General features: G+C 44.0%; 1 protein-coding gene across 1 annotated transcript in view; it reads right to left on the reverse strand.

Annotated features, from left to right (window-relative positions):
- The window catches only part of LOC115320319 (ovochymase-2-like), a 51,276-nt gene extending 27,206 nt beyond the window's left edge, over nucleotides 1-24,070 (reverse strand). The window contains exons 1-7 of the mRNA XM_042291269.1: nucleotides 24,032-24,070; nucleotides 20,397-20,424; nucleotides 15,151-15,278; nucleotides 13,492-13,625; nucleotides 10,024-10,249; nucleotides 2,843-2,973; nucleotides 945-1,069 (exon numbers count right to left, since the gene is read on the reverse strand). Coding sequence (XP_042147203.1) covers nucleotides 945-1,069; nucleotides 2,843-2,973; nucleotides 10,024-10,249; nucleotides 13,492-13,625; nucleotides 15,151-15,278; nucleotides 20,397-20,424; nucleotides 24,032-24,070 — 811 coding nt within the window. The remainder of the gene's footprint in view (nucleotides 1-944; nucleotides 1,070-2,842; nucleotides 2,974-10,023; nucleotides 10,250-13,491; nucleotides 13,626-15,150; nucleotides 15,279-20,396; nucleotides 20,425-24,031) is intronic.
- Nucleotides 24,071-25,916: the final 1,846 nt, after the last annotated feature.

Raw genomic sequence — 25,916 nt, forward strand, 5'->3', positions numbered from 1 at the left:
AGTCCTCAAGATAGGCCATAGTAGTTGTTCTGTAACCAAAAACACATTGAAGACACTGAAGGCTGCTTACGTGTAGGAATGCGAAAGCATTATATTCCGGCGGTGACATCACGCTCCCTTACTATGCAGGCGCGGCACTGGCTTCACGGATTCCGTGACGAAGCATCTGCGTTGCTGCGCTTTTCTTCGTGTTTCATTTCTGAGGCGCGTCCGCTTTGACCTTCAGTGGCGCATTCTTGATGACGTATTTTTATGACCATTATTCGGGGACAACGCCGACGCCTTTTCGCGTAATGAAACATATAAAGCTTTATTTCGCGGGTTTTTTCAGTTACAGACGCCGCCAGCTCCGCTCCATGGGATACTTAATGGTTTCGCATAAAAAAGAAAAGAAAATCAGGACGTTGTGTGCTTTTCTTTTTTTTTGCTGGCGTTTGTTTTTAGCATTCATTTTACGCCATCAAACTTCGTGTAACCCGCCGGGAAAGAAGATTTACTGACTTCCCACACATTAAACAATTTGACGTCACGTTTTCAGTGTTGTCGCTAAATCCCCTAATCCTCAGTCAAAATTTGAACATTCAACACATTCGCGCAAGTCATATTTTGTTGTTATATTTTGAGTCATTAGTTCAGATGTGTCTATTAATATTAAGCCAAGCCGTGCTTTTCCTAAGTCGTCCGTTTCCGTGGAGCGCGGCATGTTAGCTCACAAATTGAAAGTAATTATATGCGCCGCGACCTTTATATTTCACGACGGAAGATGAGCTCCCAGTGCCCAAGCTTCTAACCTGTTGACCCCACCTACAGCGGAGGACGCATGTGATATGTCGCTAATGTTGGAAATTTCGGTGCGCCATACAGATCAAGCGCTAGACTGAGTCAAGCGATGCAGTGCTGGCCCTTATCCGCGTTTATGCATAAAGTATGTGTCCAGTACTCACATGCACTTATTAAGTCAAAGCGCACCTTGAAACCGCGTCCATCTTCGATGCAGTCCGAGACAAATTTCAGTTCCAGCTTATTCGTCTTTGATATGATGCTTCTTGGACGTGTTTGACCGCAGTATCTGATCCAAGGTTGTAAATGAAGAGTAATAAAGTCTGGTGTGGGGAATGTTGGGGATAACGGCAGTATTAATCATTGCCAGCTTAGAAAATCCAGGGCGTGCAGGGCTTATAATTTTCAGGCTTCTTGCCTCCCAGATTTGTTCTTCGGTTTTCCTATCGGCTAATGAACAAAAACGTATTGGCTCCTGAGCAATGGTAATATTCTAAAAACTCGCATCGCCCTGCGTTTTTTAAGCATTTGCTTAAAAATTATGTGTGTGGGTGGCAAGTGTACGACAGATTGTGAATAAAAAAAGTTATGAAAACTTTGCAAATTATGAATGAGGCCACCGCTGCTGTCTCGCCGGGATATGGTTAAGCAGCACGGCGTAGCACTGGCGTCTCCGTTGGCTTATCCAGTGCAAGGTAGTGTGAGATGGATTTGCAGCCGTGCTGAAGTAGATTTTCACATAAATTTGTCGTACACAGATATTTTTCCGGTTCCGCACGTGGCTGCTGCTGGTCTTCGGAGCCACGCCGTGCCTTATTTTTATTAAAAAAGAAAATATCCCACAATAAGACACGCACACACATACATTAAAGAGAAAACCTAAAACACACACGCGCACATTAAAAAAAGAAAGCATACAACACACACGCACACACGCGCGCACACACACACGCACGCGCACACGCGCGTGCACACAGACGACCACACGCACACGCGCGCAGACACGCGCGCGCACACACGCGCGCGCACACACACACACGCGCGCACACACACAGACACACACAGTTCGGAGACGCACTTGGCCAGCTCCCGCTCACATGCTCTTGCGCTAGGGTTCGTCGACCCGAGCAGCTTGCCAGAAGTTAGTGATAAATTTCAACATTTTTTAAAGAAATAAAAAAAACGTGTGTAAGGGCACGCATATGTTGAGCATATAAGCGAGATAAAAGCGAGAAGCCAGCTTCAACATAAAGCAACGGAAGCGGCTTTCAACAAGCAGACTGGACGATACAGTCTGAGTAGTAAAGTAATAAATAATTTGGGGAGGCGGGGGGGGGGGGGGGGTTCTTTGCTGACACATTTGTTATTTCTATATTTCATAGTGAGATATTTAGAAACTGGCCAGTCCTAGATAATGTCTGAGGTAGGTGAGTCGAGCCTGGGTTGCAGCTCGGCGTGTTCCATCCGAGGTTGTGCCGCGTGTCCGCCGCTCGTGGTGCGTGGCTCCTGCCTCATTCGGTGTGCGGGCGTTGGCGCACGTTGCTCTGTCGCGTAGATGATGTCACCCGCTTGTTTGCTACAGTCTAATCATTAATGCGCAAAGACATTCCTTAAAAGGCTGGCATAATTGTTGTGTCTACTCTTTTTCACACCTCATTTATTCTCTTTTACAAAAATTGAGGAGCAACCAGAAATAAATTATATATATATATATATATATAAACGTAGCGCAGGATGACGAAAAGTATATACGGAAGAAAACGCACCTGGGACGGTTGTTGGAGTTTTTAAAACATAGTATTGGTAAAGTTGGTCGACGTTTCGGCCTGAACTAGGCTTTACCAATACTATAGTTTAAACACTCCAACATCCGTCTCAGGTGCGTTTTCTTTCACACATATATATATATATATATTCTCATGCTTTTTAAACTGACCGCATGCATCGTCTGTACTTACATCTAACTTTATAAGTTTTATTTTAATATTGCAAATTAGTTTTTTTAAGCTTTGTAAAAAGCTGAGGCGCTTTTTGCGAGTTACCGTAGATAGGTGTCACTAACCTTTTGGTATCCGTGGAGAAATTTCCCGTGCGACTGACAGCCAGATAGTCCATGAGGCACGTTTGGTCGTCTTCGCTTCGAATGTCAAAGTAGCTCGTGAACTCTAACTTGATGAGCATATTGCGTGGAGCCTTGAAACAGGAAAGTGAGACATGTTGCTTTTCCGCACTTAAATAAAGAGCGACATATAATCCACACATTACAAGTCTTCTGCCATTATAAGATTGTTTGACACTGTAGTAGCGCTAAATATTTTGCTGATCGTCTATTGCGATCTTAGAATTAATATTATCACGAGAATAATAATATGTCTTAAAGTATGTTGAGGATGAATTATGTTCCGCACATATTTAAGGTGGGGGAGGTTTCTCAGCCCAAATGCACGTCTGGTGCCTTCGCTATAGATGAGAAATTTAACCAGTGCAGTACGACTGCTAGCCTGGTTCTTCAACTTGTATCACGCAGAAGTGATGCACGACCATACGCCGGTGTACGATGCTCATCTCGATCGAAACTGGCAGGGACGGGAATTGGGCCCAGGACCTCGTGTTCTGCATTGCAAACGTCTGCTCCATGTGCTCCGAGAAGCGTTGCGTTAACGCAATCAGTCGCCGATAGACCCCTAATATGATCCCGTTTAAGTACAGACCCCGACGTAAGGTTAAGCGTATACAAGATTGGGATAAGTTTGCTCGTGCAAAGGGTACAAATTTCCATAACCACTGTAGGGACCACCACAAACCGGTGGCTTCCAGAGGCATGCAAAAAATTGGTGTGTCTCTTTATCAAGCCAGAAAACAGGCGAGTGAGCCATGCCCTAAGCACTGGCGTATTCCGAACGTCCCCACAATTTTAGTGGGGTGTTTATGCCAGGGTTGGGCAGAAATACTCAAAAATGTATTTGGAAATACAAATACTGGGATACATTGAAATAGTAGCTAAAATACTGATACTAAGATACATCTGTAAAAATGTATCGCGATACGTATCGGAAATACATTTTAAATAGAGGCAAAACATATTTGGAAATACAAATACAGGAATACATTTTAGGGAGGGCAGAAATACAAATACAGAAATACTAATACTGCAATACATTTTCTAAATTTTTTGAGACGCCAACTGAGATGAAGCTTGAAGTTTGAAGCGGAAATTTTTTGATCCCGAAATTACTTTCCTGTTGGCTTGGCACTTTGCCTTGAAGGTAGTGTTTTCGGACGACAAGGAGTCTTCAATGGGCCCAAAAAAACGCTCCATCAAGGGCTGACCGCGGTCCCATCCATGACATCCTGTCTGTCTGACGAGGGAATCCTGTCAACATTGATCACATTATGTCACGGCGGAATGAACTAGAATTCTTTATCTGTAGGTGTGGCCTTGAACATGAAACTTTACCACGCTGCTGTATGCGCACTTTCGTTGTAGGCTACCTAGCTGAAGATCATGCATGCAATGTCATTTGGAATCTTTGAGAATAGTGGACCACCTGAAGAATCTTGGAATACATGTCTTATCTTCTGTTTTACAGTTGAAAAAACGATACGCTAGCATCCCTGTTCTTAAGGTCCTTACTACCCACCCTCTGCCACCGACGCACGGATTGTAGTCCTCAAGTTTTGCCTAGCATTATCCAAAAAGAGACCTCGTGGATTACGAGCTGATATTGCCGGCACAGGTGCGAGCTGTCCAAGAAACGGCGGTCTCGAGACTAGTCGCGGGAGTACGTAGTCTGGGATGGCACAGCGATGCCACTTCTGGCCTCCTTCTGGGTTTCGGATCACCAGACCAGCGGGTCACGTTCACGTCGGCTGATGACGTATCCTTGAGCCGTGCAATATTACGGGCGCAGCCGCAGATGCATTCGGATATGTGTTGAACTTCACAGCATGAGTCTTCCTACTATTTCAAGTGAGTCACCGCCTGGCTCGTGCTGCCACGGAATGTGACTCAGCTTTGCCGGCCGGGTGTACTCTGTACGCTAAGGCAAGAGAGACGGTTAGCAGCGGGCATTCGATGCCAGGAAACAATCACCCAAGAAATCCCTACCTAAAGACCTGCGGCAGAAGATGCTCTGACTCCACTTCTGGCACGCCACCTGGTTCGAGTTTCCCACTACGCAACACTTCTCAGAAGAGAGAAGAGGATTAATAGAAAAATAGTTTGCAGGATCAAAAGGAACTAATTGGTCAGCACAGTAACAATACCCCAGCATCTCCTTGACTCTAATGCCCTTAGAAGTAAAAAAAAAAAAATGCGTTCAAACCTGTTTTTTTTTTTATTTTTTTTTTATTTTTTTTTGGGGGGGGGGGGAGTATTTCTCAAGAAATGTAACGAAATACACTTCAACGTGATTGTATCGCGATACAAAGAAACGTCCAAAAATGTATTTCGATACAGGAATACAGATACTGGTGAAAAAATGTATCGCGATACAGAAATACAGATACGAAATGTATTTCCGAAATACTATCGCGATACATTTGTATCGCGATACTGCCCAACCCTGGTTTATGCTATTGATTCTTTATTTAAGCATGCTGCCAGCTATTATTTGTTAACGAAGGCAGTGACGAGCACACAAGAATGCAACAGAAAAAAAAGCTAGAAGTAAGAAGCACTGAAGTTGTGTATACTTGTTGTTTGGCACTTTACAAGGTCTGTATATCAATTAACATTTCAACACAAAAAGAAAAAATTCTGCGAGTGAAATCGTTCGGCGTTTATTCTTTCGTAATATCTGCATGCACCATGCGTTGGAGACCGCATGGCGTGATGCATATAGCAAATTAAAACGCAGGGTGTTTAACTTTAATTCTTACAAATAAAGTAAACAAGGGGGGGGGGGGGGGGGTGAGGTGTGTACCAGGCACGGCGGTCATTAGATCAGAGGATTACCGTCATAGTAAGTTGGCTAATCAACTAAAATAAGTTAACTCACCAACTACGGGTTTCCGGGGTCATATTGCTATTCTAGTATTTACGGCAATTACTGACAGAAACCAGAGCAATTTAAAGGATTTTAAAAAAATGTAATAGTTTGTTTTAGATATTAATCGATCAATGTTTGCGTCCTTTTAGCTCGATATATTTGTTGCGCTAAAAAAGAGCGCCGCAAGCCCTTCCCACAATGGCACTTGGAAGAGAGACGCAGTCGTAACAGTCACGTCGTCATTATCTCGCCAGCCTGTTTTTGGTGGGTGCGCCGAGGACACAAGGGACGACGTGACTGAAACGACTATACGCCACTCCCCTAAGCGTGATTGTTTTCAGGGCTTGTGGGCTCTATTTTCGCAAAACTTTTAAAATGAGTGAAAAAAAAGTCCGAAAATTCTTCAAATAGAATCTTAAAAACGATTGCATTTGTGCTGATATTTAACTGGTCTAGCTTCCTATAGCAATCGCTTTAAATACTGAAGTTGCATCAATAACTTTAAAACCAATTATTAAAAAATAAATTAACACATTTTGTTAATTGGCCAACTTACCATACGATCATCTCCTCCTCTAATATCCGCCGAGCCTAATAAATACATGGTAAAGACGACACTATCGTCTAACTCTCAACCTTTTTTTCTAATCTGTTCTAATTAACAGGAAACACCCTGTATATTAACATATTAAATATTAAAATTGTAGATTCGCGTATACGATTTCAATAGTGAACGCCCGTAACATGTAATCACAAGGAATAATGGAAAAGAACCTTTATTATTATGTGATCTTGAAAATCTGATTTTGAAATATGCATCCGGCAACATATTCTTCGCCTATCTATTTTAATGTGTGAGAAGTTGACGTGGTGATAAACAAATAATATATAACTTTGCGAGAATCACATCTGCGATGCCTTTTTGTTTTAGAGAATCTTGACACCTCGGCGGCTGTCCCCAGATCACTTCCGAAGAAGAATATGATTTTTCGTAAATTCCCACCATAGCCGTGTTTATTTTAATAATGTGGTCTATTAAAAATATTATTATTTTTTCAAAGTCTAGGGGCGATATAAGGGAGCTATTTGAGCCGCTTGACGTCTCTTAAAAAAGTCAAATTTTGAATCAATATGCTTTGCACCAAGGTATAGCAATGTTCTTTACATATTAGCTATACTTCGTAAGTGGCATGGACCAATCAAACGGCACTCGTCATGAATTATGTCTTATTTCTTTTTTCAAGCCTGCTAAAAGTCATTCTGCAATGGGGCACGCATCGAGTGATTACTCCTCTCAATATATTAAATATAAAACAACACGCACTGAAACGGCCAAGAAATTTTCAATCCCTACCCCTGCCCGTTTCGACCTGGATGAGCACCGTACCGGCGTGCGGTCGTGTATCACTTTTTAGTGGACCGTCCGCTATAGCTTTGTGTACGCAAGGAAATTGCGGGTCGTGAGTGCGCATGCGCAGAACGCAATAGAAGGGCTACGTATTGCGTACCACACGCAACGCTGGGGATGTTGCGTTGCGGGCTTGGCGGGAAGCTCTCGATAGATCTCGGGCCTAACGAGAGCTCCAGTTTCAAGATGGCGGTTACTTCGACTGGCGCAGCAAAGGCGCCGTGGTGTTCTCGAAGTTCTGTGTTACGTGAACGGTGAAATAACGTGGTGTTCCGCGCGGCAATTCTTTCCGGGACGCACCGCGGTCGAATCGGATCGGCGTGCAGCTGAAGAGAGAGAGGGAGAGAGAAGTGTTGAAAAGAAAGGAACTGCAGCTGAAGGAGTGCACAGGGAAAGTGTTCACCGCTTGCAATGCGCGTAAACGCTGCGATCTGCTAAACGCTAGGCCTATTCGCTCAGTTCATCGCTGACGGACGAACGAATCTTCAAGAAATCGCCGAAGTTCTCGCTATGCACTAGACATCAGTAGGTCATGGATTTCATTCCGTGATATCATTGATGAAAGGAGCCGTTTTGACGGGACGAGTGACGGAGGCTCCGTGATCGAATTTGGCTACGCACTCGTACTCGTAGCCTCTGTATCCCGCAGAAAAGCGCGCTGGACAAGGCAGCTGCGGCTTGGTTTAACTTGAAATAAAGTGATTGGACACGTTTTCATTTTTAATATTTATTTTCAGCAGCATGGTGGCGCTATAAGCACGCGGCATTCTACGGCTCTGGCAAATATAACCAAGATCATGCGAGGTGTCCGCTCAAAAACGTAACGCACAACTAAAATCGGTCCGAGCGGGTCGTTTTTAGCGTACGCCATACTATTGCGTATTGCGTACGTAAGATCCAGCAACGCTATACCAAAATTGTCTACTACTGCGTGATGCACGTTAAAGACCCCAGGCTAGCGGTTGTACTGCACTGACTGAATTGCTCACCTACAGCGAGTGACTCGTCGCAACTTTGAAATGGCTGACCAACTAACTACACGCTGTATGAATATCCACCCAACCCCAATTACCAACTGCTAGGACGACGTCTAGGACGACTTCTAGGACGGCCTCGAGGACGACGTCTAGGACAACTTCTAGGATAACCTCGAGGACAACTTCTAGGACGACGTCTAGGACGATCTCAAGGGCGACTTCTAGGACGACGCCTAGGACGATCTGAAGAGCGATTTCTAGGACGACGCCTAGAGGACGACCTCAAGGACGACCTCAAGGACGACTTCTAGGATGACCTCGAGGAAGACTTCTAGGGTGACCTCGAGGACAACGTCTAGGATCCCCTCAAGGACGACCAAGAGGACTACGCCTAGAGGACGACGCCTGGGACGACATCTCGGACGACCTCAAGGGCGGCTTTTAGGACGACCTCGAGGACGATGCCTAGAAATGATAAGGGACTTCACTGTCTAGTAACGCCAAGGAAGTCTGACTCACGCTGGTTTTTTGTTTTTTGTTTTTATTCATACTCGACCCCTCTTTTCGTTTTTATTTATTCATACTCGCCACGACCAAAGGGAAGTTTTCTGTCGACATTTGAAGACGCATTTTTCCCAGATCCCAGCGTTAACAGCTTCGCTGCAAAAAGGGGGTAATAAATCCTGTGTGCAGAACATGCACCACAGGAGCATTATTGTCTAGGACATACGCTAGGACTGCAGGGGACTGTAGTGGACTTCAGACAAGATGCGTGGAATCCGCTATCGAGCGAAATGATATCGATAAAGGTGGAGGACTGGGCCCACCCCAAGGGACACGCACAGCACAGGAAACAAATCCTGGATCCCCTCGTACGTTTTAAAAAGGCTTCGTGGCCCGAAATTTCGAATAACGAATTTTTAATAATATCCTTGCTCGAGTTTCTTTTACCTGAGGCGAGCCATAGGCAGGCGAACGTTCTCATTGAATAAAAGCATGTTTTTAATAAATGCATAAATAAATAAATAAATTTAACATGCAACTTACAGGCAAGGTGTTTTGATATTTTAATGCGGAGAGCCAAGTCTTCATCTTCTTGCACAGGAGTTGCGTTGACGTCAGAACGACGCCGAGTTCTTATCGACTTTGATTGGCAGGATAGTGGGTAGGCCTCAATGCTAGAGGCCTCGAGGTCTGCCCACTATTTCGTTTTCAATCAGCCAGTAAGAGCTCGGCGTTTTGACATTATCGCAGCCACTGTGCAAGAAGCAGACTAACTTACGCTCCGAATATAGTTATTTTGAGATGGAACTTTCTTACTCCCTAAAGAAGGCAGCTGCCATTGTTTCCCTTCTAAAGAAATAAGGGCGCGCCTTGAGGGCACGCTAACATCGTAGGCCGGGGTGTTTAATACACTCTTACAACTGCTGGCGTTTTGGCTGCTGATAAATTCTTCGATAAACCTTGTCAATAGTGAACGTGAGCAATAGCGTTTTTTTTTTTAAAGTTAATAATATTTTAGGGCCAGAAGGGGTCCTGACGCTTAAGATGTTGCATAACACCGACGGTCCCCTTCATTGGCCGCGCTCGTCAAGAGACAATCCACAATTAGAGTTTCGATTATAACAAGAACAGTATGCTTCCGTTACTGACTGAATTTAATCATTATTATTGATTTAGATTAATTGAAGATGTCTTTATTGAAAGAGGTGGTGAAGATTCCTATGGTTCTTGACAGACACCATCTATTGCGGGCACTCTGATTTAGATTGACCTAATCAGGTGCTGCCCTAAAATATGTGGCTCCTGGAAACCAGCAAAGACAGCGGCTATTATGTAGCTTCATAAAATAGTCTTTAGTTGTTACCTCTATTCTCCATATGCAGAGGCTGTCGGCGGTGTAGGCGTAGGGGTGATGGGGACTCATAATGATGCCCGACCCTTGCCTCTGGAAGATGCCGCCACATGGAGACTGGAACAGCTTCACTCTGATCCGAAATCCCCGGTCTTCGACGGTTTCGTCCGTGAACATGCGCATTCGTATGTGACTGTCTTGCATCAGGAAATTCCTGCCACCCTGCGGACCACAGTATCTGAAAGGAAGTGTATATAATGATACGCCATTAGATTAAATCAACTTTCAAAAGGATGCATGCTGACATGTCAGAGTAGGCGGCTTTATTTGAACAAGCAACAATAGAGAGGCATAGCACTGCAAACACCTGTATAAGGACCAGTACTGCAGGCGCAGGGGATCAAATGTAGGTGGGGTCCTACGCTTATAATGAAATATAAAAGGACGGATATTTCAATTTAAAAAAAGAAATAACAGGTTATTCTTCGTTTTTTTGCAATTTGGTTATTGATTTTGGCGCAAAATGCGCCTTCAAAATGAATTCTTTCGACAAAGCTAGAGGTTTAATTTGGTTACATCCGGATGTTTAACATGAGGATCTTCATTAAACGTGCTAAATCCATAAAATCTGGTCTCATCCGACCTCCAAGCAGGGTAAATTTCCAGAGCTATAATATTTGGATGAGCAGAAATAAAACGTGAGCATGCTGCAATCACTTTCTTGCTTTACTTGCTAATAATATAAGTATCAATAGATAATTGTATGATATATTTAATGTTTACTAAATATTTATATTAATTCGTGCGATCCCTCATTGGAAGATCTGGCAGGACTGACAAACAACAAGTGAACAAGGTAACTTTTCAGAAAGTTACAGCGTGAACAAATAGGAACTGAAGGGTCTGAACGTATGCAATTGAGAAATACAGCATAATATTACAAAAATATCAAAAAGAAAAAGACTGGTGTATCGTAGAGGTCTTTATATGAGTCGTAACTAATCAAAAGTAGATTACACGTTTTGAACGATCTCGACTCTTGTTTACAAGAGATACACTGTACTTAGAAACGCTTCCACGAGTGCAGTGGTATGTCTTTGGGGCATCTTATAAACCACCATTGACATACTGAGTTTCAGCAGTCTTCGCAGAAAGGAACATTCAAATATGTTAATGTATCACCATGAAACTGACATTTCGAAAGTTAATATTGAGTCAGTGTGTTCTCGTAAAACATAAGTATGATAAACACATTGTAAATGAACACCTTAATCAAAGTAGTTGATTTTTAGTCCGTTGAATAAGAAGATTCTTAATGTATCAGCAATTAGGAACTGCTAAGAGCTCTTCAAGTTTCACAAACGCTGGGTATATTCCTGCCAAACGTTTGATACATTGCAAATTTTAGCATCCCACACACACACACAGACACACACACATACACACACACACATATATATATATATATATATATATATATATATATATATATATATATATATATATATAAAGCATGATTTTGTGCAAATGCAAGTCTATCTTGTAATTTTTGAGGCGCATTTTACGCATGAAAATCCCATGTACATGATAAATAATAAAAATATATTATATTTACAGTGATTCAGGGGATAAGTCTTTATGTCATGAATTTTTTTGAACGGCTGAATGATCCCAGTTCTTGTAGTGGGTAAAAGTCTTGATACCGTTGTGTGCACTTTGTATGCACATGAAAAATGCGCAGGACGGTTTCAAAATCAGCTTCAGTTTGTGACAGAATGGTGTGATTGTCAACAGGCTATATTTTGAAAATATATTCCACAATTAGTAATAGTAAGTCTTGATTTATTGCGTACAAGTTTTGATGCGTCTTTCTCCGAGGAAATAGTATAATACGAAACAAATTTTGTTTAGTGCAATATTACAATAAATGTCTTATAATAAGCAAATTTTGTTTAGTCTAATCACAAACTGCTCTTCGAAATTCCTTCCAACTATCGAGATGTTTGTTGTTGAAGCGATATGGGAGAAATGCCTTTGAAGCATTTTAAGGGAGTAGTTGGAAGGTATCTCGTTAAAATGAATTACAATGTAGTCCTGTGCGATAAATAAAAATAGCCATATCCAGAAGAAACCTGTATTATTAGCGTTCCGCTTACATATCACCGATGACAACTAGTCTCTTCCTCAAACTGTTGTATTCACCAAGTCAACTCTGTTGCGAGACGCCGCGGCGGTGGCGCGTCGGGCGCTCTTCCGGTCTGGGTCTGGGGCTTTGGGCGGAAGTTGCCATGCGAGACGGGGATTCCTGTGTAGTTTTAGAAGAAGCATGACCAAAACCTGCCTTTTTGAGAAGACGCCGCGACTGGGGCTGCTGCGAAAAAGCCGGGAAAGGTTGGAAGATCAGTATTCATGTGTTTTCTGCCTGCTATGTTCGTCGGAGAACGCAAATAGGTGCCGTGAAAACGGAATCCGGACACCGCCAGACCACGAATGCTTGTACGGGAAGAGCTTTGGGTTGAATTCGCGGATACTTGTAGTTGTCAGGTTTATTTGTTTTGTTTCAAAATGATCGCGGGAAAATCATCGAGTTGTCCGGACCACCACCCGACAACGTTCAGTGCGTCTTCACGTTCAAACGGCCGTCTGATTGTTCAAATTGTCATCTGCAGGCCTCTAAAGACTTTTAAATTTGAAGGTTGTTTGGGGTAAGTAAGCTCGGTGTAAACACTAGATACAAGGTGATGTTTATCATTGTTACCACTGGCCATCACTGACTTGTTATGCTTGATTCACTCGGTCCGATTCTGCTTGCGATTTTCAGTATTGACGTCGAGCATCGCAGCTCCCGTCCACGCTTTTGCAGCTCGAGCGACGTCGCGACTGAAAATAGCGAGCAAAATCTCATCATGTGAATCAGGCTTTAGTGTCCATTCTGCGGCATTCACTCGGCATGAATCACCGCACACTACATTATTAACACGAAATTATTCGGTGTAACGAGCCCTGTTAACTTCGCTCACGCCACTTAACTAGTAAGACATCGCCATGACGACGTAAAATCGACAATTGAAACGCGAAAAACCGCACGGGGACTTACACACCGGCGCCGACAACATTAGATTCCAATGGTTTGTCGATGCGGGATGCGGGGCATCTTGCCGACACCCCATCGCGCATGCGCGGCGCCGCTGGCGTGCCGCCAGGGGCGCTCCGATCTTTTTGTAAGCATGAGTTAGGGTATAGGTTCGCACACGAAAGCCGAATTTAGATATGTAATGGTTGCATAGCATAAACACGATTGTTCCCTCTATTATAGTTATGTATTTTGAGTGTTATGTCTTATCATTTTCTTGCTGCTTGTGTATTGACTTGCACGAAAAATATAATGTTGCTATTGATTTAGTCGCCATTGATCAGAGCAATACGGGTCAAAAATGAGTGTAAATAAATACTAAGTTGCGACAAAAATATTTTTCATACGCTCTGACTTCTCCCGTTCTGTCAACAATGTCAAATCCGTCCTTGTGGCAAAAGTAACTCTTCTCCATGAGAAAGACCTCAAAGGTAACCTGGATCCGTGCAGACTCTTCCATCAGCCTGTCCCCAAGGTGAACCTGCAACCAGTGGAATAAGAATCGGTTACTTGCATTCATATGTTTCAGATTTTGAGCACTGAAGTAAGGCCAATTTAGTATAACATAAACCTGAAAATTGTGACCATTTTAAAATATAAATGAATTTACCCAGGAAACAAATGAAAAAAATCAAGAATTTTATTGTATATGTCTGGTATTTAGTCGAAATACTTCTGACTCTGGAACCCTCGGTTGATGAGATTCTCATTATCGGGAACAACACGGGCGACAGTAATACTAAAAAGATTTGGCCTCATAAAATATTGTTTCAAACATTCTCTTTGCGAATGTTGTTGCCGATTCCTCCAACATAAAGTAATGCCTTAAAAAAATTATGCCTTTTCGTCTAAAGCAATTATACTTTCGGTAGGAAGCGCAACGGAATAATCATGCAACAAAAGCATGTTGGATGGATCATCAACTTTTGTCACTTTATCCACCCCTCTATTTTTTTATAATTAGACTGTGTGCCGCTAATGCTTTAGCTTCAACAATGTAGCTAAGATTGCCGAGTTGCGGTGGAACTGATGTTGGAACGTTTGTGAATTTCTTAGCGTCATGCATCCTCACGAAAGCGTTACACAAAATTTGTTCAGGAGTATGCAAGAAACATTTCCTGTGGGTTCTTGAGCTACATTGTGGAAGGTGTAACCCTGTAGAAAGCTTGGAGGTTTTAATGAATAAACAGCTGTTTAAGGTCCTAGCTTGGTTTTGATATTGATGCCAATCGTGGTGAGATTTACTTTTTGTATTCTGGATCTTATTTATCAAATGAAGCGCCAGTCCGTTGACCGAACTTTCTTGAAAGCTTAGTTTTCCCCGTTTGTAAGAAATCTTCTGTTTGATACGGTAGGTATAAATTTATATAGATAAAAAATGCAGAAAAATCAAAAGTGGAAAAAAGTTTTTTTTAATTTATCAATTAATCAATCTATCAATACATAAGTTTATTTATCTCCGTTTGGGAGGCGAAGTCAGGAAAAAAGCTTCGCTTGCATCTATCATAAAAGTATATCGCGCCACTCAAGGTTCCAAACCTCCACCTGAGATAACTTTTTCGGTTACGATTGCACAAGCTATTCTTCCTGCTACGAATGGAAATGCTAAACTTTTACGCGAGTTTAGACAATGCTGGACAGGAACAAAGCTCCCATTTAGTATTGATGGGGTATGACATTGTTCACCCCAAAATGTGCTGCTTCACAAGACACAATCACTTTTAACTTTAAAGTAATGCAATGCTCTTAAACTCAACCATCTCACCACCATCATTTTTTGTTCCCAAGGGGTCTTGATATTTCAAAAAGGATTCACTTATATAAAAAGCAAATAATATAGTTTGTTTTGACATAAAGAAATTTTATAGCGGAATGAATTAAGACGGAGCAGGTTTCTAGTAACGTTTAATCAGCCTTAAAAGGTGAGTTATAAACTAACTTAAAAAAGCTAATAAAATATATTCAAGGTTTCAAATGCCTGAAAGCTTCCATTTCATTATGCTTACCTTGACGTCAAACTGTTGTTGCGTGTCCTTCGGATACAACGCGTCGGGGAATCCCGGGCTCTCAATGTATGCCACGTCTTGTTGTGCGGTCAGCAAAATCACTCTTGAGGGAAGCACTACTGCATGAGCTTCACATAATTCAAAGAATCTTTCAGTGCCATAATATAAAGATAGGATGATCTAACGAAAGATTCAAAGCCGTGAAATCAAAGCTGCGCGTCACGTTGTAAAGAAAGACGCATATATTGCATAGAACAGAAATGATTATTAACTTAATACGCCAGTTAATAGAATGGACAACTCCTGGATTGTCGAGAATGCATACGGGTCTAAAACCCATGCAGCGCAACACCTAGGTGGCACATGCAACAGCCGTTTTTCTTTTTTAGTCACAGATCTAAGAGGCACTAATCGGAGCCAGCAGCGTGGTGAATTTGCACTAGCTTTTGGCAGGGAAAGTGCGCTGTTAGACGCAGGCTCGGATTGCCACAAAACGCCGATACCGTCGGTGTTATAATTCTGTAGCGGAGGCCACCCGTTTTTAAACACTCTCACAGTAGATGAACACGCACGAGCCCATGACCGAACCGTGTATATTATATGAGCATTGGGAAATTACATGCACAACCACAAATTACACACACTCATAGGTGGAGAGGTAAGGGTAACTAACATGCGAGACGTAAACAAGCACAACAAGACATATTGCCACGCGCGTCACCTAGCGACCGCATGCGTGGCCGAATGGTTACCGCGCTTAACTCTCCCGCGGAGGATCTAGGTTTGATTCCAGTCAGCGGAATGTTCTTTTATTTATGATTTCAACGTTGCGTTCTCGTATGTTTGAGAACATTGTCGTCTGATCAAGTTCCGAATGTTCTACGCGCCGAAAGTTCTACGCCGGATGTTCCAGAAACCCACGCGGGTACATAAGAGACTCCGCATGGCGAGCGGAGTCAGTTTCGCCCCAGCGTTCGATCCTGCTGTTTCGCCGCCATCGACGCCCGCGAAGCTCTTCCTTATCTTTCTTTTGTTTTGGACACAAGTTCGCCTCATTAAACGTTTAGTTTACTTCAGTTTCGTCGCCTCATCAATTGCCGTTCTTGACAATACTTTATGTTACGGCCCTAAAGGTATATGAGTCTTTGCGCATTTTTTGTACTCGTTTACACATATGTAAATCCTCGTTCGGACTCATTTGCGCCTATTTTCACTTACAATGAATTTATGATTTATTGATTACGGATGGTATGAGCGAGCCCATAACTTCTTATATTTTTATAGAGGTTAAGTAGATGCACCAAACAATAATAAAAAAAAAAATTGTGAGCTATTTGCCTCATTATTTTTACTATTCAAATAGGGCTTATTTTGACTCTCTGCCTACCCGAGAAAGTACTAAAGTACGCATTTATAAATAATTTGTGATTACAACAAATATAACCGCAACTTAAAGTACAATTGAAATTTATCAGAAAAAAATCGAAGCATACTTGGTTCAGATTGCACTTTAATATGTTCTTCCACTCACACATAAATTAGTATGCGTGTCTCCTAAAATGGCTAGAAACTTACGTCCCCGTTCAAATAGCAGAAAACGAGTGACCATTTGATCGTAACTTTGCAAGGTTTGAGCTGAAGATGGCGGGACATGCTATGCAGCTTTAAGGTATTTCAAATCATACGTCAACAGTGCATGTTAAAATATTTTGACCACCCGAGCTAGTTATCTATTAATGTATTCTACATTACTGCGAAGCAGTGTTGGCGGTAACGCGTTCCAAGTAACGCCATTGCCGGTAACGCGTTACTACTTTCAGTAACGTAGTAACGTACTCGTTACTTTTTTCAGAACAGAAACGGGTAACCTATTTACTTAGCTCCTTTCTAGTAACGTGTAATGCAGCTACATTAATCGTTACTTCTTCTTTCCAAAACCATAAAAAGTACACTTAGCTTTTTTTTTTCTGTTTCCATACTTCGTTTCATCTTAAGTCCAGACGCAGCCGACACTACCAGTTGATGTTACGAATCAGACAGCGTTAAAAGGACACAATCATCGTGTTCGGCGTGTTTTCTATACTTATTTTATCATTGCTGAGCTAATCATAAACAAAAAAGCTCAGTAAGTTCCGCTTTTTAAGCTGCTTGATTAGTCTAATAATCTCATAGCGTCGACTACCTCTGGACTTAAGTTGAAACGAAGTATAGACGTCAAGTCATTAATTATTGCACTCATACCATGTACCCTCAAAGTTTTGAATGTATTTTTCTCACGCAGAAAGCACCCACTTTCAAATAAGACTTTGCCCCAGTTAAAAAAAAACAAAAAAAAAACGGTGTCGCAAAAAAAAAAAAAAAAACACACACACACACACGGAAAAACTTATTGTTACCGTTAGTTTATAAATAAAAGTAAAGCAAAACAAACGTGCGTTACTTTAAATCAGTAACCGTAACGCGTTTTGTTTTTCTTTTGAGGTAACGCAGGTCGGTAACGCGTTACTTTATTTTGCAAGTAACGAGTGACGTATTTCGTTACTTTTTTCGGTGACGCTTACAACACTGCTGCAGAGCCTGTTGAGAACCCGCCAAAAGTTATAGAATAGAATAAATAAATAAAAAAACGAGAACAAGACAATCTTGCTTTTATTGTATCCAGTGTAACCTTACTTTGTAAAATTATTAATGCGTAATGTTTGTGCTTATTAACCTTTTTCGCGCGGTGAGCAATTACATTTTATTATAGTTCTGGGAAAAAAATAATTCTTAAAACATTTCTAGTACTCAGGATAAAAAATGTGGGGCTGGCATTTTACGCTGAATATCTTTGGGCACATAAGACTCTAATTAGTATTCTTATATGCATAAGGGACGTAGGCATACTCGATGACCGCCGTGTAGGTGCTTGTAATACAATTGTTTAGATTCATTTGCACACAAGGCTTTATAGTCGGAAGAGGCAGTGCCAATTTTCGCCTTAGTGGTCATGAAGTTATGTGTGCATTAGAAAAGACATTCACACCATGTGCAATCCACTTTAAGAATTTTATTATGGCTACATCTAGGTATTAGCCTCATATGATTTTTGACATTTATTGCCGTTTATTGTATAAAAAATATATCATTATCGTTTTTATTTGTACCTCAAAGCAACGCACTTTAATTACCTATATCTGACTGTATTTGCCAGATCTAGACACAGGAAAATATTTTCTGTTGTCTCTTTTCGTGAACTAGCTCGTCATTACTGTACACATTCCAATATCTGGTACATTAAATGTAAACATTTCGGCGGAACTCCGCCTGGTTAGGTAAGTAATAAGAAAAAGTACAACGTAGACTCTAACCAATTTCTTCAATGTGCCCGACGTTTCGAAGCCAGCTCGGCTCCTTGTTCACGGGTGACTGTATATGGGCCCAAGGGTAGCAACCTGTCGTCGTTTTCTTCTCTTCTCTCTTAGCTTTGTTTTCTTCTTCTGTTCCTGTGTGTGGCGCATTCGACTCGCGGTGTCTGTTGTCAGAACGGCACTCAAGGCCGACACGACTCTACCTGAAAGAACACACCTCTCGGTGAATGAGATATGTCGGCTACTAGAGCTGTGCCTGACAAATACCTACTTTTCTTTCGCTGGTCGCTACTACAAGCAAAGCAGTGGCACAGCCATGGGTGCCGCGGTGTCCGTCACTGTCGCCAACCTCACAATGGAAGCCATCGAGCAAAAAGCCTTAAGCACATTTTCTCCCACACCGACTCTGTTTCTACGTTACGTGGATGATTGCTTCTGTGTTGCCAAGTCCAGCGAAGTCGATCGCTTTCACAAACATCTCAATTCCATCCATCCAGACATTCGATTCACGGTTGAACAAGAGTCTAACGGGTGCCTTCCATTTCTGGATGTGGCAGTGGAAAAAACAGGGAACCATTTATCCTTCCAAGTATACAGGAAAGCAACGCACACCGGTCGCTACCTAAACTTCTCGTCAGACCACCCTACGGCTCACAAATCCTCTGTAGTGTCGACGCTCTTTCGACGCGCCCTCACGGTCTGCTCAACGAAGAAGTCACTTAAGATGGAAGTCGATATTATAAAGCGAGACCTTCGGAAAAACAACTACCCTACGAGATTTGTCAACAAAATATACAAACAACTTCGTCACCCTCCTACATCCAAGAACAAAAACACCTCCAGCCGCATGTGTGTCCCGTACCTCCATGGCACGAGCGAGGTCCTTGCCCGCGTTTTGAGACCGTACGGCATTGCAGTTACGCATAAACCTGTCTCAACTCTGGGCCATTTTCTTCCTCTTCCAAAGGATCGTCCACCAAAAGAAAAAGCTCAAGGCCTGATTTACCAAATTCCTTGTGCCGAATGCGACGCCTCTTATGTGGGGGAAACGAAGAACTTTCCCGAACGTCTGCGTAGACATAAGTATGATGTTAAGAAGAATGACATCCAAGGCAGCGCGCTGGCGGAACATGCTCAGAAGACCGGCCACGCCATTGGCTTTGACAGCAGCTCCATCCTCGACACAGAAAGAAACTGGAGAAAGCGGCTCTTAATAGAATCTTGGCACATACAAAATACAAGTAACAACCTGAACCGATCCACCGGAACGCTTCCAAGCAGCTATATACACGGGCTAAAATGCGCCACACACAGGAACAGAAGAAGAAAACAAAGCTAAGAGAGAAGAGAAGAAAACGACGACAGGTTGCTACCCTTGGGCCCATATACAGTCACCCGTGAACAAGGAGCCGAGCTGGCTTCGAAACGTCGGGCACATTGAAGAAATTGGTTAGAGTCTACGTTGTACTTTTTCTTAATATCTGGTACAGATTTCGGTGATCTGCACCTCATCGACCATTAACTCCGTGATCTACAACGTCAACAATACTTCAGATGGAAGTGATAAAACAAATCAGTTTTATAACTCCCTAGGGAACAATTCACGAAACTGATAGGAGACCCGAAGATCGCTGGCTGAAGATGAGCCTAGTAGAAGAGTATAACCGTTTGGTCAATACAATTGTTCATGTTTCATCAAAGCCAATTGTTTCACATTGACACAACAGTTTGTTCAACATCGCCATATGAGGTAAGTTACATTAGAGTTTTGTATTTTTTTAACTTTTTTTATTGTTTAATGCATTTATTGTATGAGCCGAACTAAAAATGGCAGTTTCTTGTATAATGTAGGTTGTTTTTATTTTTAGCAATATGATAACAATATAATAAACTTACTTGGAGTCCTCAAAACATTGTACAGCATCTGAAACAAAATAGACGAGTTCAAATTAAAGTTTTTAATAAATTTATTTACCTAGTGCCATGGTTATTCATGACTCTCTTAATACTGTGAGGCTCTGGGTCAGTAAATTCAGTGTTTTATTTTATCGGATAATTTTTTTTAAATCTGTCATGTATCCGCTTGTGGCCAAGAGATGGCGTCACCGGGCACACGCGCTTATCCCGCGCTTTTCAAGAGCACGGACCTGGGGCACGGGACGGGTGCTCGGGCATTGCAATTCCAGGCGCCATTAAAAGCACATCTGGACGCTCCTCGGTGTCGTGGCTTGAGCTTCACCCGGGATACATTACATTTTGGCGACGAGTCGGTCAACATACAAGAACTACAGCGGGAACAATGACCACCCAAGGCAAGCTGGAAGAATTCAACCTGACAGCTTGGACATCCTGGGCCGATCGTTTTGGCTTCTACTGCGAGGCAAACGACATAGCTGAGCCTTCAAAGAAGAGGGCTCTACTGCTTACGCTTTGCGGAGCACAGACATACGAAGTAGTGCGAGCACTCGTTGCACCGAGGACACCAGGAAGCGTCCCTTTCGACGAACTCATGGCGATGCTGCAGAAGCACTTCGACCCCCGGCCGTCAGAGCTCTTCAGCAGAACGAAGTTCCAGCGGAGAGACCAGCAGCCCGGGGAGTCCATTGCAACCTACGCGGCAGCTCTAAAGAAGTTAGCCGCTGACTGCAATTTCGGGATACTGGCGACACAGACGGCTGCGCCATCGCTCAGCTCCATCGGCGTTGCTTCGGCCGCTACTGGAACGACCGCCCACCCCGCCAGCGCGGACGCCCCTGGAACTGCGGTCACCGTGAGTCCACCAGTACCCAACCCTACCATGCTGCCTCTGGACGTAATGCTCAGGTATCGGTTCGTGTGTGGCATAATGGATGAGCACCTACAGCAACGTCTCTTTGCGGAAACCAACCTAACGTTTAAAAGAGCATACGACATGGCTGTGAGGACAGAAGGTGCGGCACAACATGAAAGGGACATGAAAGCCCAAAAATCGGAAATTTACGCAGTTAAAAAAACACAATTACCTCCTGCGCACCTGGAACAGAAGGAGAAAAGACAGTCAGAACCACTGACATGTTACCGATGCCTAGAACAGCATTCGGCCTTCTCGTGCCAGTCCCGAAATGCACGATGTAACTTCTGCCACAAGAAGGGGCATGTCGAAAAGGCTTGTTTCAAGAAGTCAAGGGTGCATCACCAATCGCAGACGACACACCACGTGGAACAACACGAGGAAACTCTGCAATCTGATGATGATCTTTCGGACACGTCATGGAACCTGCACGACCTGAATGCAGTACGAGCATCCAGCACGCTGCCAAAGTTCATGCTCACCCTGAAGATCAACAACCGCGAGCTGGAATTGGAGGTCGACTCGGGAGCTGCTTGCTTAATCATTAGCGAAGCCACGTATCGTCGGTTGTGGCCCAAGAACCCTCCAACATTGAACCAGGACGGGCTGACCCTTCATACTTGGTCAGGCGAGGGTTTACAAGTCCTTGGAACGGCGAACGTGCATGTCAGACATAAATCTAAAGACTACATCTTGCCATTGGACGTCACCCGCGGAACAGGCTGCAGTCTTCTGGGAAGGAACTGGTTTCAAGACCTCAAGATTCGGGTCAGTGGAATTCACCATCTAGGAACAAAGGACAGCGTTGCGAATATTTTGAAGGCTCTTGAGGATGTTTTTGACGCCAACATCAGGGGGCATAGTGGTCCACCAGTAAACCTGGAACTAAAAGAGGGCGCTACTCCTCATTTCCTCAAATCACGACCCGTGCCGTTTGCACTACGTCCGGCGGTAGAGGCCGAGTTGGAAAGTCTCGAGAGCCAAGGTATTTTAGAACCAACACAGCATTCCGAGTGGGCTACACCTGTGGTGGTGGTCCGGAAGAAAGACGGGACCATTCGACTATGCGGTGACTATCGAAGTACAGTAAACAAGGAGGCGAAAACAACCGTGTATCCTATGCCAACAATTCCAGAAATCCTAACCAATTTGCAAGGAGGATTGGTATTTTCTACTCTAGACCTCACGCAAGCGTATCAGCAGCTACGGTTGACAAGAGATACAGCTGATCTGTTAACCATTAACACTATAAAAGGCCTATTCAGAGTCAAGAGGATGCCGTTTGGGATCGCCGCGGCACCAGCGATTTTCCAGCGATTCATGGAAACAGTACTTGCTGGAATTCCGGGGATCGGGGTATACCTAGATGACTTGATCATCAGCGGTGCGACCGCAGCCGAACACCTGACTCGACTGGACACAGTACTGACGCGACTCGCTCAGGCAGGACTTCGACTCAAGAGATGTAAGTGTCGTTTTGCAGTTGAACGAGTAGAATACCTCGGCCACACCATTGATGCTGCTGGAATACACTCGACAGATGAAAAACTGAAAGCCATCAAGAAAATGCCCGAGCCAACATGCAGAACAACGCTACAATCGTTTCTGGGACTTTTAGCCTTTTATGAACCGGTTTTTGGCAAACCGGGCAACAATTGCAAAGGACCTCTATGCACTGCTGGAGAAGGATGTCTCTTGGACATGGCAAGAAAAGCATCGGCAAGCTTTTCGACAGTTAAAGCATGCCATCGCATAGCGAACTGTTCTCGCGCATTACGACGAGAACAAAAGCCTGATTGTGTCATGTGACGCATCACCCTATGGTGTGGGAGCGGTATTAGCTCAGCTCGATGACGATGGCAACGAAGCTCCAATCGTTTTCACCTCGAGAACGCTCGGCAAAGCCGAAAAGAATTACTCACAGTTGGATCGTGAGGGGCTGGCAATTGTTTTCGCCATGGACCGTTTTCATCGCTACGTCACGGGACGTCACGTGACGATTACAACAGACCATCAGCCGCTGGTGGGGGTCATGGGCCAAAAATCTCCAGTACCAACTGTGCTTTCGCCACGGATGACACGCTGGTGTGTTAAGTTGACAGCTTACGATTATAATATGATCTACAGGGCAGGAGAACAGAATCAAAACGCCGATGCCTTAAAGGGATACTGAACCGAAATCTGGATTTCGCAAAGTAAGGCTGCAGAAGTGTTGAACGTGACGCTACGAACCCCAAAACATCACTCGTACATCGATATCTCAAACGGATGGCCGTACTTTTGGAAAAGAAGGGCGCGATCAAGCGAGTTCTTTGACGTAACTGTCCTCCGGGAGAATTTGAGAATGAGGAGAAGCGGCCTCGCTTCTCTCCTCCTCGCTTCGGTTCACCAGCTTGACGGGACGTAGCGAGGAGGAGAGAGAATGGGAATCGTGACGTGCCTTGGCTCGTCGGCCTCGTCGTCCGGGTTCAATCGCGCACATTTTTTCCGAAAAATACGGCGATCCGTTAGATGTATCGCCGTATGAGTGATATTTTTTTGGTTTTGCAGCTTCCCGCCTATCCGCCCAGCCTTGTTTAGTGAGCTCGAAATTTCGGTTCAGTATCCCTTTAAGCAGACTGCCATTGCCGGAAACTGACGACGAGCAACATCCTCCAGGCGATGTCTTGATGTTGGAAGCGCTCACAAAACCTCCCATGACTGCAACAGAACTGGCGGACAACACAGCAAAGGATTCCATACTTGCTAAGGTGTTCCAAGCGGTCAAACATGGCGAAGTGAGAAAGCTAGACGGTGATCGCTTCGTCGCATACAAGCTCAAGGCAGCAGAATTGTCAATTCACCGTGGTTGTCTCATCTGGAGATCGCGCGTGGTAATTCCCGCGTCAATGAGATCCGAGGCCATAGCACTTCTACATGCGGGGCACCGGGGCATCGTTGTCATGAAAGCATACGCTCGGAGCTACTTGTGGTGGCCCGGGATCGACAAAGTGATTGAACTCTGTGTAGCTCAATGTGACACGTGCCAATTGAACCAGAGAGCAGTACCAAAGGCCGAAAACCTAACCTGGGAAATACCTACGGCACCATGGGACACCATCCATCTAGATTTTGCCGGGCCGATCGAGGGGCAGGTCTACCTTATAATTGTTGCCGCGTATTCCAAAGGGCTAGAAGTTCGCGCAGTTCGGAATATGGCGTCGTCTACGGTTATTTCAGAACTGCGCAGCGTGTTTGCAACCTTTGGCATACCACGGAAAGTAATGTCCGACAACGGGACCGCCTTTGTATCGGAAGAAATTAAGAGCTTTTACTCCTCCAACGGCATCGCAGCGGTCACCAGTGCCCCTTATCACCCTGCAACTAACGGCCAAGCTGAACGAATGGTCCAGCAGTTAAAGAAGGCGTTGGCGAAGGGCGGAAAGGACACGTTGGACTGTACGTTGGCACGCTTTTTATAGAAGCAACACACTACCGTACACACAGCGACGGGAAAAACTCCCGCGTGGATGCTGCTTGGCCGAGAGTTGCCGTCTCCGCTCGAGAGACTCCTCCACGGACCCAACTATGAACCCACGAGTTCGACAGTCCCGGAAGCATTTTTGGTGGGACAAGCAGTGTGGATTCGCAAGTTTCCAAGTGGACGCACATGGATGGCGGGTACCATCACTAGACGCCTGGGCCCTCGGTCGTGGATGATCGACACCGATCAGGGACAGACACGGCGACATATGGAACATATACGACCTAGAAGTTCCACGCCACCGCGCAGAACGACTACTACACCTTCACCTGTGTGGGACTTGGCCATGGAGCCTTGCGAGGTGTCAATCACCCCTCAAGGGCCGGCTACTGCTCCTACACAACCTACAGGACCTTCATGTTCCACCCAGCCGATCATACGCACCAGCACTCGCGTGCGACGGCCGCCAGAAAGGTTCGGGTTCTCAGCCAAGTGAGGGGGAAGTGTCATGTATCCGCTGGTGGCCAAGAGATGGCGTCACCGGGCACACGCGCTTATCCCGCGCTTTTCAAGAGCACGGACCTGGGGCACGGGACGGGTGCTCGGGCATTGCAATTCCAGGCGCCATTAAAAGCACATCTGGACGCTCCTCGGTGTCGTGGCTTGAGCTTCGCCCGGGATACATTACAAAATCCGAGAAAGTTACACAAATGCAGTATGCGCAAGTGAGTTCTACGGTCAGGCGGACATTATGTTCAAGAGATAATGCAACTAATAGATGACTAATTAACGAAAGTTTCCTAGTTACGTTTTTAATTATATGTTTCAGGGCATATGTTTATAACGAAGAAACGGGGCAATTAATGTTGGAGGTAAGTCCAGTTTTTAAAAATCCTGGATATAGCATTTAGTTCGAATAAGTAATTGTCAAATTTTGTTCTGGAAATCTCTCGATACCGAAACGAAACGCGCGATGCCCGCCGGAAGGAAAACCCTAGTTTGACGTCAGCGGGTCACGTGTTTATTACAAACTTTGCCTCACTTTTCCGTCACAACGCGTCGAAGCATTCACTTTTTGTTAAGTAATTTAGGTTCAGTTCTATTTTTTTTTTTAACTTGACTG

This window comes from Ixodes scapularis, unplaced genomic scaffold (genome assembly GCF_016920785.2).
Source record: "Ixodes scapularis isolate PalLabHiFi unplaced genomic scaffold, ASM1692078v2 PGA_scaffold2__306_contigs__length_199485367, whole genome shotgun sequence".
Lineage (NCBI taxonomy): Eukaryota > Metazoa > Arthropoda > Arachnida > Ixodida > Ixodidae > Ixodes > Ixodes scapularis.